The following is a 16091-nucleotide window of genomic DNA, read 5'->3' as shown; positions in this document are numbered from 1 at the left end:
ACCCTAGATATAAATAATTGGGATGCCAGAGTAAAAAAATAAGCAGGCCCACTTATCATACTATCCTTTCTTATGGGGCTTTACTTGTTGAGAACACATTTGCAAAATGTAGTCGCTGTACTTTGCATCCTGGAACATGTATTCCTCTATTCAAGGGTGTTGGAGGGGGGCAAATGCTACAATTATATTGTTTTTCCTTTACATGTTTCTTTAAGGATTTATAGATTTGTCAAGCTATTTTATTAGGATGTATACACTGCACAAGTCATTGTCTTAATGCAGCGTATTCTCAAAAGTCAAACATTAACTCATGCCCCGATCAACTGCACCCGAGTAGATGTACAGTTGTGCTTAAATTCCAGCTTCAACACTTAAAATGTGCGATTCTGGGCAAATAATTTTATCTGAGTACGCCTTTTTTGACAGATTAATTAACACTACTAAAATCCTGATTTTGCCCCGAATAGATGACTATCTAATAACACAACACGTGCGCAGTTTTTAGTTAATAACAAAACAGGAAAGTTAAAATTCACTCGAATGGAAATAAACTCGAGATGCTGATATTAAGTTGCAATTGCAGCGTTATTTTTTTCAGATTCCGATTACTAAATGTTAATTTGATATGAGTGTGTACGTGTATATATATATATATATATATATATATATATATATATATATATATATATATATATATATATATATATATATATGCTCTCTATTTTAACATAGGATGTTGAGTTGGCAGAATTTAGAGTACTTCTATGTGCTGGGAGGTGTGTGCACACCACGGGTCACAAAAATCTCAGGGCTGATTTTCAAACGTAGGCACGTCTGCCATTCTGTGTCCCTTCCCACGTCTCAATTTCCTCCACTCTGCACACCAAATAGCTAGAAATAAACAAGCATTGGAAATACCAACTGTTTGGGCTTTTTTGTAGGCATAGGAAAGGCACTTGCCAGGCAATTCCATAGTTGTATTAACTGCCCATTGATGGTTGCAGCTGCAAAATGGCGCAAGTACCTGGGCGTTTAATAGATGTGCCCGGCATATGCTGAATACATATACACAAGCTAAAACGGTTGGCTTTGCAAATGCTTGTTTTTAACATGACCAGTGAAAGACCCACAAAGTGCTTATAAATTGAGTGGCTGACGGTGAACCTGGTAATTACATTTTTATTACATCAGTAGCACATTTATAGCCCCAATTAAGTCATTAACTCTCAGAAGACTGCTTTGGAAAAACACTGGCAGGCACTTCAACTGCAAAGTTTGATGGTAAGGCTTGAATAAAGTGAGCACAAAGAGTTCCCATAAGGAGGAGTTTTGGGCAGGGAGAGGCAGCAATGGGTGAAAATGGCCATTGGGTTAGCATGGCCATGAGCAGTCAATGGGTGGGCTCATAACCAAACAACACCTGTAGACTGTCCCCCTAATATGCAAGGGCGCCAAGTATGCGGGTGCTCTGTGAACCGGAACCCTCCCAGGAAAGGCCAATTGCGTGAAAGTCCCCAAACGTTAAAATGGGACTTTTTGCTACTGCTACCCCACCCCAAATCAGGAAAACCAAAAGTCTATGCCCCTGCTCATATGCCATTCCACCCCATCAGTACTCTACTGCAATAGTTTAGGCTTATAGTATAGCCCAAACTAATAAAAAGACGTTTGATCCAAATGCCAGACCGGATTTTTGAAAGTGAATGCAAATGGCAAACTTTAGAAGATGCCCCACGGAAGGAAATGGCGGAACACTGCCGTATGACACTAACCTCTAATCAGTTTAGCATTCATATCTTCGTTCACTTTGGCGACGTTGATGATCATGCGAGCTTGCTTCGCGTATCGCAGGGTGCTGAGGGACTCTTCCAGGTTGCTTGCTGCAGGACTAATCGTGGCAATCATAGCCGTCTTCGAATTTCCCCCCAGGCTATCTTTTAGCAACCTTTTAAATCGGAGAAAAAGGACACAGGGATTTAAAAAAGAAATCCTCACAAACGTATACTTACTGGCAACCCTTAAAATCGTTGCAGGTTTACAGTTTACATCATATTAATGTCAAAGGAGTTTGCGCAATGGCGGCCTCACTGATCCAGAAGCCCGACATTCTACGAAGATAAAGACTCGTGCTCTAGCAGCATGTGAACATATATAGTGTCGCCGACATTGGGTGGCGTTGTATCGATTTTAAACAAGTCGTCACAAAACAGAGGACAACAATACCAAGATAAACCTCTACAAAAATGTTGAAAATAAGATAGACGGAGATGTTTTTTCAAGGGAAAATAGGCAGAGGTAAAAACACTGACAGTCGATAGACAGATTGGGGGGGGATCTAATGTCCCATTTAAAAAGTAGTTGTGCAGCTCTACTTTGTGCATTTTAAACTGTAAGATTATATTCTATATCCTCAAGAGGGCGCTGATAGCACAGAGTCTGTGAATGTGAGAATCCCTGCAAGAGAACGAATATGGTTGCTCTGCACTCCGTTCGTGGGCACTACACTGCATTTCGAGTGAATCTTATTTGCACCCCTCTCGCTTCGCTGCCCCGTAGATTTAGAATTCCATCACTACAAAGACCTCTAGTGGTTAAGGTATGACTGGATGGAGCGGGGTTTTCCCATAAAAAGTAGCGAAGCTTGCTTTTGAAGACCTTAAAGACATGCTCTGTGTTAACTTACCAGGTAAGAACAGAGTCGCGGTAAGGAATGAAACCCCTCCTTTTCGTCTGCGAGTGTTCAGACAATGCAGAAATAACCTTCCCAAGCGTGAACAGGGATTTATTGATGCTCAGTCCTTCCTATAAACGAAAGAGAAAACATTTAATGGTAAATGCGAATGACCTCTAGGGATACATGCATCAAACTCGCGAGGCTTGTAGCTTGAATGGCTGAATACCAAGTGAGGAAAGGACTCCTCGAGACACTCTACCAACTACCAGTGGCGTCTCTAGAAATCAATATAGACCAGTTAAAAAAAACGGTGACATTATACAAGTTTAGAGTAGGTTTAAGACAATAACAGTTAATAAACAATCTAGAACTGTTCAAAAGAGGCAACAAGGCCCTAAAAAAGTTCCAAAAGCATGTAGTCTCAAGTGCTTTACTGGGTGTCTTTCACTGAACACATTTTATCCTCATTTGTTGCTGTAGCATTAAAACAATGATTGGAAAGTTGCATAACAAAATACAATTACAGTTTGCAAACTCCCCTTTCCCTTACACTCTTCCCTTTCATCAGGTAACTTCAAGGTCCCACCAACAGCAGGATTGACATCCCAGCAACACTTACATGTTACATGCCCACCATGAAAGTTAGACTGCATTCCTTACGGTGCCCCCACAGTGCTTTAAACAGAATCCATAACAATGCTCAGTCTAACCCAAGCCCATTAATTCAGGTTTAGGAATAATGTCCCAATCGTATCCAGTGCTTTATTAAGACTATCTCTCTTTTCTAAGTGCTGTAATAATCGAATCGAGATCCACAATTGGAGACGTTTGAAACTCTCAACAGGTAACAGCTAAACTGCGCTTAATCGCAGTGGGAGAACTGCATCAGGGCCAAACATGAAAGGGCATGACAGATGAAAAAATAACAACCACCACTGATAATGCCAGCAGTAAACTAATCAAAGGAAGTCTTTGAGACAGAATGCGATGAACGAGAGAAGAAATCCCAAGTTAAAAGATAGAGATTGTGTTAACAATACATTTGCCAAACACCCCCACTTTTGCAGATAGATTAGCACCTGAAGAAGTTCCAGTGATTAAATCTCAGGCCAAGAAGGAAAGAAACATGTTGGGCAGGCTGTATTTTGCAATAACGTTATGGAAGTGCGGCTTGACACACAAACCACGCTGAGAGGTTCTTTCCTCTGCTGTCTCCACACTCCTGCGGCACAAATAGTGAGGTAGCAGTGAGATACACAGTAAGCAAGGGCCGGCCGTGGAGCGCAGAAGTGAATAAGTGAAGAAGCGAAGCTTGGGTTCAGGGGGTCGTTTGCACTCCACCCTCCTCAGTCCGCAAAGGCTTGAAGTCCTGCTGCTACAGTAGTGTGAGCACCGAACGTTATTCAGAGTTATTCAGAGTCTTCGCTGGCTGTTGTACACCGTCTATACCAAGGGCGGTGCAATCAGGGCTGAGTGTGTTGCTGGACCTTTTGCCCATGTGCTGCTATCGGAAGGATTAACGTAAGTAGAACGAAACTGGACGAGATGGCTGTTGATTCTGGTGAGGCTATTAGAGCAGCTGAGGTAGGTGGAGAGACCATCGAGCTCATACCTCCAAAGTCTCCTATGGAGGGAATGCCCCAGTTTGTGCCCCAGGCTTCCTCACACCCACCCCCCCCACAAAGAAGCTACTCCGGTTGGCGGCCAGGAAATGAGGGTCCATCGGACCGGCGATATGGCGGGTGGATTAGACAACAAGTCCAACATTAGGACAATGCCAGCAGTGCCCCTCTAGCATAAGTCTAAGCGAGTGCTTAATAAGGTCAGTCCAGGAGGGGTATTGTACTTTTTGTCCGTATATAAACAGTCGCACGTACAAAAAGGTCTAAAAATGCTACCACCAAATGTTCGAACCTTTGATGGTAGCATTGCAGGTAAGTAAATAAATAAAAAAATAAAAAAGGACTGCAGGGGTGTCCCCCGCAACACCCCGTTCACTATACTTTGTAGTATAGTGAGCGGGGGTCGTGGGGGAAACTCCTGCAGCCCCCGTAAAAGAAAAAAGAAAAAGAAAAGTGAAAGGGAACTGTCACCGCAGGGACTGAGCGTGAAGAAGGTAAGTGGGGTTTGTTTATGTTGGGGCTGGGGTGTGGGTGATGGCTGTGTTATGGGTGTGGGTATCTACTTGTGATCGCATGAGAAAGGTGCAAACTTTTGGTGGTTCGCACCTTTCTCATGTGAACTTTCTGGCCGCGGGCAAATCAGCCGTGGTTGGATCGCGGTCGGATCACGTATATCCCCTGCAGGTGGGGGCAACAACACCTGGGACACCTGTGACGACCCTGTAGACACAACGATCCCGCTGTGCCCGTTCATGATTAAAGTGTCCATAAAAGCTTTATATATAGTCAATTTGAATAATAACGCCAGTCAATTCTATTCCTCCACTCACATGCTCACACAGCCCTCTGAGTTAAAGGTGGGGATGGCAGATCTGGACACCCTGGAACATACCAAATGTCACAAGGCACATATAATGGAAGGGGGCAGGGCAGCTGTAATAGTCCCCCCGCAGCACGTGACACAGAGCTCCTAAGTTGCAGGGGCCAACGAGACCAACTTCTACCCCCTGCCTGAAAGAGAGCGAAAAGACTCTTGAACGTGGATTGACTACATTAGCAATATCAGCTACCTCAGGGGATCACAACCGTGCAGTAAATATAAACGCAAATCATCCTCCAATTGAGCACAGCATTGAAGTTATTAAGGCCCCAGTACATAGGGACTCTAGCTGTGCCCATGAAGATGGATAGAGGGCACCCAAAGATATGCAATTACCCCCAATGGAGAAAAACCTAGAGACATAAAGAAGTCCGCTATTTCAGGGCCCCTTAAGGGCCAGCGAGCTTGGTAACAAGCGACTAAATATAGGTGGTGATAAAAACCCATTTTTGGATGCGAGAATGAATAGAACTAATGTTCTCTCTTCCCGGAACCAGCCTGAGAAGAACATTTGGAAGCCACTAGTGCTATCGGTGGATAGCCAATTTAAAGACTGCCATTTTTTCTACCAACACTCTACACCGAAAGCAACCAAGTGTTTAGGTCCACAATCCTAACACAGCGACACAGAAAGGCCTGTAGACATTTCAGATTAGCTGCTGATCGGGACCTCCTTGTTGGTGGAAAAATCTGGGCTGAGTCTTGGAGACTCCTACAGAGAGGACCTTATTAAAAGGGGGACCACTCCCCGATGCATTTAACACTCAGATTACATGGCAAGAGCGCCAAACATGGGAAGTACTCCAGTTGAACAAGCCCTCTGCCTTCCCTGCCAATCAAGACAAGGATGTGCACCAAATTAACATATCCATGACACACTGGATTTATTATAATTGCCCCAACAAGAGTCACCGGTAGAATGCCCAGATACAAGGGAAAGGCCTGAATTTTATGCCTCACTGACAACTCAGACGGATGAAGAAATTCCACCACATCAGTCTTCCAATGGCAATCAAGAAAGTTCAAAAGAATTGAACTTTTTGATAATTTAGACACTCGCATACCCATGGCCCCGTTCATGAAACTGTATAAACAACTAGGGGACCAGCTGAAAGATCAAACAACTATGCTGGCGATGCTCCATTCAAAAATGATATTTGTGGAGGATCTTCTACTGCCATCCAGAGCAATCAGTACAACAGAACAGCCAAGGTCTCAGATTTTCTCCAAGTCATACTTGATTCTATAATCAAGCAAAAGGAAAATAGGAGAGCATCCCATGCTTGTGACCCCAAAGAGATACATTTATCTGATTTGGGGGGCGGGGGTATGGAACACGGCCATCACAATCTCACCATATGAGGTTCCCCGACAACAGGGCAAATTGGCCCAGAATCAAGGTGACACGGATATTGAGGAAAACTTTAGCAACTTAATAGGTGAGAGATTGGCCACAATTGCACCGGCCGATTTGAGAGAGCCCGTGAAATTACAACCAGATTCTAATGCCAATGTGGAAAAACCAAAGGGGTCTGCTACTACCTCCGTGGAGGAAGATTGGAACGACATTGCTGTCCCTACCCCACAGGAAGTGGAAAGGAATCCTATCATTTCAGAAAGACATCTAGCAGGGGGGAAACCTACGCAAAAACTTTGTGAAATGTTTGTCAACCCCAAACTGCATGTGAAATCCGGTTTCACACAAACCACCAACACAGACCAGAAATCTCTAACTTCTAAGACTGCTCTCGTTGAAGACTGTTCATCAAAGCAGATTCTGATAAAGAAATTTAAGAACCAAAAAATGTTAGTGAAACATAAAACAAATGGAAGCCAGACTTTCATAAAAAATATCACCTAACCACTAACTTTAACCCAAAAAGTGACGGGGGGGGGGGGAGACAGAGCAACTGCCACAAACAACATCTGCCCTAAAAGCTCAAGAATCAGTGATTTAGAACAATTCGACTCCCAAAAGTTCGACCCCCAATTTCCCGCATATATATATATATGTGGGGGGGTAAAGTATATAAAAAATGTATAGGGGTAAGGTGGGGGGGCTGTGGTGGTCTCTCCCCACATATATATTTGCAGGAAATTAAAAATAAAATTAAAGAAAAGTCGAACTTTTGGAAAGTCGAACCTTTGGGTTCGGTAAAATCACTTGGATTCGAATCAGTGACGTTGATTGAGGATGAACCGGGGGAAACTGATTCAATAGATCTTTTAGATCTATCGACATACTCCGTATCAAGCCCTGAATCGGAAGACGATAACATCTCATACAATTAATCCCAACACTTCGATGTCGAGAGAGATGGCACCAAGGATCAAGAACTGGATGTGACCAGAATCCCTAGAGGCTCAGAGTTTCAGAATGTAACCTCTATTCAAGTTGAGCGAAAAAGAACTAGATTACCAACTAACTATAAAGATCACAGAAATCCATGTGTGAGCCGGCAGGATGACAAAGTATCAGCACTTAAGAAGAGGCCCTGCACCCATCCGAATTCTGAAAGGATTCGTGCGAGCCCGGTAGGGGATGACACACACAAGGATGACAAAACAGCACATCGCTCCAGAAAATGTGGACCTGAAAGATCAAACAATGTACCTAGCTTGAATACTTGGAAGTGGAAGACAATGTTAACAGAGGTCTTCTTAAAACAACAAAAGACAAGAGGGAAAAGGTAGTAAGGGAGCTGATAAAACCAACTCAGCCACATAAAACAGCTAATTCAAAGGACCATCCACAAACGGTGCCTATACCCAAGGATAAGTATCCTGGATATCACGAAGATAACCATAGAACTTCGCCACTAAAAATATACAAAGTAAGGAGAAGTTCTAGAGATGACAATCGCGATAAGAACCGTGGGCGAACAACTGATGTTCATGATGATGAGACTAGAGACATAAGAAGAGAAAAGAAAGAATTGAACCAACTTGATGGGCTAATGCTAGAAAGAATGATCCTGGCAAATGATGGCCTCATCTTGAATAGGGCAAATGTGATTTGTTTGTTTCACCATGTACCTAGCTTGAGACTATTAACAACAAATGACTTGGAGATCATTGAATTCGTGGAAGAAAAAAGGACAGAGTAATTATTTACTCTGCAACACCATTAATAAAACAATTACTTAAAGATGAGGTGTCACGTCTGAGGCCTTTAGGTTTTGACTTAACAGAACCGGCGGTCCTGAGAACTGAGGTTGAAACTCCTCCTAGACAGAAAAATACCAGCAAAAGAGACCTGATAAAGGTAAAGACCGGGATAGATCTTCAAGAAATTACAGAGAAAGGAATCGGAAAAAGGATGATGACTTGCAAAAAGCAAATGATAAAGACTCTCGGAGAAGACCAAAGGGACAGGAGGGAAGGGAAGAAAATTGGAAGTGGCTGGCCGGCTTTCTGGCGGATAAGAACAAACCCCAATAATGCAAATGCACTCCGGATGATAAACCCTGGAAGCTGGTAAACTGGAATACCAGTGGTTTTGCCCATCTTTTTTCTAATCAAGATCTAACCAATGGTCTGTTTGATATTATTTGTCTACAAGAGACATGGCTGAGGGAGCCACCACTCCTAGACGGCTATACAATATGCTTAAATCCGGCCATAAAAGGTCTGAGAGGTCGGCCAATGTCGGGTCTGCTGATAGCCATTAACGGGGATCTCCATTTCAAGATATTGGAACAGATAAATCCGAACCAGTTTATCCAAATGCTAGCCGGTAGGATTCAAAACAGAATATCGGCAAAAACGGAAAGAATCCTCGTCCTACTGAATTTATATTGGTACCCGGCAAGTGAGGTGATGAACAACTTCCCCGAACAGGTGGCCGACCTTATTGACAAAACGAGTGCAAAATGAAAAGATCTGTGGATCATACTGTGTGGGGTCTCAATTGTACTTGTCTAGACAATAAAAGCCAAGCAATTGAAGTGAGTTCGGTATCTTCAAGTGAGACCCAAAAAGCGAGGACAACAATGGATAAAAAAAATCCTATGTCCGAGAGACATAATATTTAATGGTTCCACAACGGGCAACATCCTGGGAAAACCAACAAGACAAGGGCGATTTGAGGCTCAAACCCTCGATTAGGTTTGCACTTCAAGAAATATGATCGAGGCAGTCACGTCGCCCAAGGTCCACGATACTATCTTAAGTGACCACAACTTGGTCTTTCTGACCTATGCTTCCCCAAATGAGAAACCAGGTGATGCCTACAGCTAGAAGCTGGGCATCACTCCAGGAAGAAACAGATTGAAGATTGACACCAAGGCAATCCCCCGGCATGACAGAAGGTCTGCGTGCGCAAATACACCATCTTGCTGATCTCCGGGGAGAGCTGAGAATCGACTATCCAGGCCTCTTTAGAGCATTTATGATAACAAGTGGTGGGGGCAACAGACCGAACATTAACCATTTACACGTTTTTGATCAACAAGTGGCCCTACAAAATAAAATGTTGAACAAACAAATCCAATTCCACAGGAAGAGACGTACGATTGGGTACAAGGCCGAAATACAAAAATGGAGGCAACATTATCGCAACTGGCAAAAATTCCACACAAAAAAAATCTTCTGAGGCAAGATGCGTAAGCAATGTTACAGCTGATCCACACGAAAATATAGGCGAAATAGGGTCAACAATAAATGGTCACTATACACCACAGGAGGCACTGTTCCTGAACCCAATACCAGAGAAAATTGGGTGACGTACTCTGGTAAGTTTTCTGATCCTGGAACATCAGAAACCACTTTACCCACAACAAATCGTGGAATCATCCAGATATTGACCATACTGACATTCTAACAATCATCAAAAAGGCCTGTAACTCAAGAGCCCCTCGGCCAGGTGGCATGAGCAACATCATGTTGAAACAGGCCCGGGCTGAATGGTCTGTCTTTTTGCTTAAGTTGTTTGAACTTATTATGACATCAAGAAAAGCCCTGCTACTTAGAAAAGATCAATAATCATCCCTATCTACAAATAAGGCACAAGGGATGACCCCAGCAATTATCGACCTTTATCGGCCATTATTGGATGTAGCAGGGACATTTTTTGCGACTTTGATCTTGCAAAATGTGAAATGGACAGAGGCATCCGGTCATCGGGTCCTATGGCAAGCCGGCTTCGTGAAGTGAGTGGGTACATCCCTCAACCCTTTCATCAAACACTCTTAAGGCCCGGATAGACAGGAAGAAGGGGGTGAAATTGTACATCGCCTTTATAGACCGCACCCAGGCGTTCGATACGGTCAAACGACCAAACCTTTGGAACAAACTGTCAAAATGGGGTTGCCCCGTCTGGAACCTATCATGGATCTCTACTCTGACACAATAATCGAATACGTTTGAACGGCGCAGGTTGATTATCAAGAGAGAGATTCCAACTAACAAGGGGCTAAAACAAGGCTGCCCCTTGGCACCCGAACTGTTTAATCTGTTGATTTCTGATATTGAGGAGGCTTTTGCATCTACTCACCGCTTCCCCCCAAAAGTCGCTGACACAAAGGTGGGCCGTGTACTGTACGCAGATGTGGTGCTCATGGACCAGACTCAAATCGGTCTACAAAGACAATTGGATGCATTGCATAATTACATCAAAATCAATGGCCTAATAATAAACCCTACTAAATCGAGGATCATGGTCTTTGGTGACCAACTTGGGTGCAGCCAGAAAAAACAACCCAAGGCACTATATCTATTTTGAGAGAGAAAATACTGGCAGTAACATCTTTTACCTATCTTGGAGTCTGACTAAAAACTGAGGACCCAAGACTAGACTCACTGAAAAGAAAAGTTCATAACCTAGCGGGGCAGGGAAGAATCTTGCTTAAAAGATATTGTGGATTCTCATTAATGCCACTGATCACCTTTTATTGCATGAAGGTGCACCTATCCTTACTTTCGTAGCGCAAACCTTTTTCTCTTTCGACAGCACGAACTGGCCAAAATTATAGGGGGCGCTCTGGAAGAAAGTTCTATGTCTTCCAATGGGCACACCCATACAAGCCATTCGGATGGGGATGGGACTTGCATCACTCAGTGCGATCATCACTTGGAAATCGCTGGCCCTATACCGAAAGTGCCTTAGACAAAAATCTTGAACCAACGCTTTTCGAGTGGAAAGTTTTCCCGCCTTGCGATCCTAGAAGATCTGGGTCTAAATGAGAAAGTACTGCTGGAGAATCCAGACAAAGTAAAAAAGAAACTGTTTATGAAAGATTGGATCACCACGCAGGACGAAAGACAACGTTATACATTTTATGGAAAACCCCTGGAGGAATCAAGGAACCTAAACTGCCCACCTAAGTATTGAAGGCTGTTTCCAAATTGGTTCCTTAGGGATCAGTTCATGAGGCTACACTTAAATCTTCTTCCTACATGAGAAATACGAAGACCCCGTTTAGAAAATGGAGAAATCTCTTGCAGATTATGCAAAGGACCACATTCAGTTGAGTCAACAAAGCATCTGATTATGTTCTGCACGAAGACGATGGACCCAAGAGCAAGATTTCTAGGTTATTATATCATAGAGTATTCGAGCAGATCTGAAGAAGATTGGTGGCCAAGACTGTTGGAGGGGGAAAGAACCCAGTTGACTGTAGCTCTGACGCAACTCGTGATTGAAGCTTTTAAAAGACTTATTTTTAAGGATGCAACATGGCTAGAAAAGCCGGCAATTGATGAACTGGAATTACACAAAAGTTGAAAGATTAATTTTTCCCTTTCCTTTTCTGTTATTTGAAACAAATCATTCTGAATTTTGGCAAAAGGTTTTTCTATTTTTATGTTTAACCACTGTATGCCAAATAAAATAGAATAGAATGGTTTTTAACATTATGAAGATGTATTGAACCTTTGATATTTTGCACGTATGCACTTTAAGTATGAATGTAGGAATTCTACAGGGTCCATTTATGAATGTGTGTCAGAGTTTGAGTAGTCTGTAATAGTGGGTGTGCGTTTATGATTTTAGGCAATGTGGGTATTTTAGATCACAGTTTTGCTGAACCACGGTATACAATAAAGGAATTGTTAGAGTAATGGGGTTTTGACATGGAATATTTTTCATAATTCGATTAACAGAATAAAAGAATGAAACACTAACAGTAGTGAAACATTTTTTGTCTCCGGACATATGAGTTTGTGTTTATATTGATCTCAGACCTCGCATTATCTATACAAAGGCACCAACTCTTAAGAACCATTTGAGGCCTTCTATTATGTGTCACCTAAGGGTAACACTAAAAGTGCCATGACTTTGCTTCTACCCCAACATCAGGATTCTTCAAATGTGGGTCCTGCACGATGTGCAAATATACTCTTTAGAATAAAGCGTATGTTCACAATGGGATGACAAGACATATTAAAGACTTCATTAATTGTTGTACGAGATGTATGATATATGCCATCATATGTTTGTGTGATAAAATCTATGTGGGTAGCACCATTAGACAGTTGAGTCAGAATCTGTGAGCGTTTGGCAACACTTGGAAGTCAGGACCAGAGATACCCACATGCATCCCATTGGCAGGATAAGCACCAATGGGGAGCGCAATCAAGATTCATTGGTCTGCTAAAGGAAACAGCGGGTAAACGAGGAGGGGATCAAGAGCTGAAGCTACGCCAACTGGAGGCTAAGCTTATATGCAAGCTTCGGAAAACCGTGACAATACTTAATACCGACTATGAGATGGCGGTCTTCTTATGATCATCCAAGACACTGTATGAACAATGTGTGAACAAAGGAGACGATGAACATTAATTGCTCATTATTTGAAATAACTGGACTGACTAAGGAGCCTACTACGCTGTGTGCTCAGAACACCTGTGAAATGTAATGACTGGTCTTTGATAGTAACGGTGGTGCCAGTGCTAATTGTTGTAATGTAAAGTATTGATTATTAACCTTAGTTGTGGGCGCAATTATTACGGTACCGAGTACTGTCGAGTACTAATCGAAAAATGTACATTGAAAGTACAGCATGGCTGTAGGGTTATGAGAACGCAATTGGCAGGTGATCTGGTTATTCCCGTCACTTCTCTTAACTTAAATATGATATTGATATATAATTATGGCATCTTCCCGGCATTATCCTGAATTTAGAACCATTTACAATGACTAAAACTAATGCTGTGCTAGTTTTCATACCTATTAAACATGAATGGGGATCATTTTATAAATATCTGACTCCAACTCTTAGAGAGGCAACACCCCAGATACCTTATTGAACGTTAACTGTTTAGCCTGTGTTACAGGTCATTCAATTGGAGCTGCAGCTTTTCACTGAACGTTCCAACAACTCATAGGGTCTGGAGAGGCATCTAAGACACTACTTATCTTTAAAGAAATGACGGTATCACACTGCGCCCAAGTGCGTGATGTCAGCAATAGCCTGTGGACCAATGGAGACACACATGGTACGTGAGACGTGTGACAGTACAGAGCCAATATAAACAAAATGGCGGCTGCGGTCAGAACACGCACACACCAGCCTTGAGAAGGGCCTTGAATAATGTGGCCATTGCCACTAGCCTTTACAGGAATAGATGAGATTACACAATATAATTGTTAATGAAGGGACTTGGAACTTAGTCTATACTGGACTGGGGCAGTCTCGCTAATGGAGTATAATCAATTTGTTTTGCATTGGAAAAATATACAGGAGAAGGACTCTTGCTTTGCTTATAACCATTAGTCAAGAGTGGTGAGGCTTTATACTATTATTGTTACTCACAGATCATTAATGGGCACTATTAACAATTATAATACATCATGGATGATTCCTTCCTTTTCTTTTAGGCTGCACTATCAGTTTGCAATTATTCAGACCTAAACCGAGGGAGAGACGTTTACATGTATATTAGGTGAGAACTGTCAATTGACGAATTACCAATGGGCTTTGGCAACAGACATTCAGGCCTAACCAGTCAGATCTGAAATCAGTAAATATTCATTTTTGCAATGTGTCTTTAATATTATCCACAGTATCCAAACTATAAAGAATGGATTATTAAACCCAACCAAAAAAGAGGGGTAACAACACTCGCCACACTCGGGTGAGTGGGTCCATATTAGCTGGATGTTGGCAAATTGGCTGCAGTTTAACGCTTACAAAACTGAGGCGGCGCTCCTTGAACCGGGCTACCGTCCCCAGATGCCAAATTTTTTGTGAGCAGACCTGCCTTTTGCTGCTCGTATACAAAATCTGGGTTGAATCCGGAAGCAGAACCCGTGTAGTGAGGGTGAGGTGAGCGCTAAGGGGCAGTCCACTTTTTACAGACTTCATCTCCTGAAGCAGGCATTGCCCCATGTACCAACAGAAAATCCTGCAGATGCAGTTGGAGCTTTGGCTAATTCTCAGCTGGATTACTGCAACAGTCTGCTTGCAGGGATCCCAGCTAAACAATGGCAATGGCTACAAAGGGCGCAAAACACTGCAGTAAGACTAGCGGTGGGGGTAAAAAAGTCTGCGCACATCTCAGAATTTCGTCGGTCTTTGCACTGGTTATCAGTGAATGATAGAATTGATTTTAAAATTCTTTTCATCATATTCAAAAATGTTAAATAGCATGGCTCCAGATTACTTTGCTGAAAAAATCCACTGATACCTTCTGACCCGTTCACTCAGGTCTGAGGATAAATTACTGAACATTACATTATCTAGTTGGGTGTCTAGGAGTGAGCGTAGAGTCGCAGTCTATGGGCCCAAAGCATGGAACAGATTACCTCTGGAAATTCGGGCAATGAAATTCTTTCTTCAATTCAGAAAAGCAGTGAAAACCCACCTTTTCAAGTGAGTCATAATGTAAGCTTGGGTTTTTATGTCTTTTGTCGGATTCTGTTTGTTGCACATTTGGTACTTTGGTTGTTTTGCAGTTATCGATCATGTACCATTCCACCAGCGCCTAAATTAAGTTTGTCTGGTGTGTGATACAAATAAAGCAAAGAGGCCAACAGCTTAATGGGAGACAACAGTCCCAAAAAGTGTCCATCAGGGATTGGTAGTAGGTAGCACAAGAGGAAAGTCATAACAGGGTCACAACTCTTTGGAAGCATGCGGATAGTGACTTGAGCTACACTAAGTTGGGGCAGGACCCCTGCCCCACCCTCACCTAATTTGCTGTAGACCTGAAACCATGTCCTCGCCCCTGACTGTGCCACAGGTGACTGGTGTGCAGTTCAAGGCGTGAATGCTCCTTGATCACACGAGACCTTCAAAAGGCACGATGTCTGCCAGGATACTGCGCCAATAGAAGGCATTTGAATATAGATATAAAACATCATACTATATAATAAGAGGACAGATGTTCATTTGTCTGACGCATCCATGTGCCGGCTTTGAGAGGTACCACCGCTAGAGGGAGCTGTTGCCTTACTCATCAATAGGACTTCAAGTTCATCTTCCAGGTGAACAAAATGTGTATTTCAACAATAACATACAATTAACTGCAGAAAAGGCCCAAGACAGGGACACCACTTTCACAGAAAACTTCAAGTCGCATACACTAAGAAAATATATACATTTACAAAAAGAAAAAAAATATCATTTGATTAAGCCTCTCAACGGAAATTTCACAAAAACAATGATGGGAAACCACCCAACTCAACTTTGGCCAGTGTACATTTGCACTGGTTTAAAATACAATGCATTTATCCAGGAATTAATTTGATCAAATGCCAAAAGGCGGTATAAGAACCTGGATCTCCAAGAGCTAAGCAGTTTTACAGAAGTCTAGAAATGAAGAGGTGCTGTAAACTGATCAGGTGCCCCAACAGATGGGACCTGCTGCCTGTTAGGGAGAATTCTCTGTAAAGGCTAATTTCCCAAACCTAGTGAGTCCCCCAGCAGCTTTGCTGGATTTTTGGAGGTTTCTTTTTTTCTCCTGCTAAGAGTGA

General features: G+C 42.6%; 1 protein-coding gene across 1 annotated transcript in view; it reads right to left on the bottom strand.

Moving 5' to 3' along the window:
• The window catches only part of KIF14 (kinesin family member 14), a 1355767-nt gene that overhangs the window by 941792 nt on the left and 397884 nt on the right, over nt 1–16091 (bottom strand). The window contains exons 10-11 of the mRNA XM_069641230.1: nt 2684–2802; nt 1773–1945 (exon numbers count right to left, since the gene is read on the bottom strand). Of these exons, the coding sequence (XP_069497331.1) occupies nt 1773–1945; nt 2684–2802 (292 nt within the window). The remainder of the gene's footprint in view (nt 1–1772; nt 1946–2683; nt 2803–16091) is intronic.

The sequence above is a fragment of the Ambystoma mexicanum genome, chromosome 1q (assembly GCF_040938575.1).
Source record: "Ambystoma mexicanum isolate Mex_15411 chromosome 1q, UKY_AmexF1_1, whole genome shotgun sequence".
Classification (NCBI taxonomy): Eukaryota; Metazoa; Chordata; class Amphibia; order Caudata; family Ambystomatidae; genus Ambystoma; species Ambystoma mexicanum.
The sequence above is the reverse complement of the archived record's forward strand: the minus strand, read 5'-3'. Positions and strand labels throughout refer to the sequence as shown.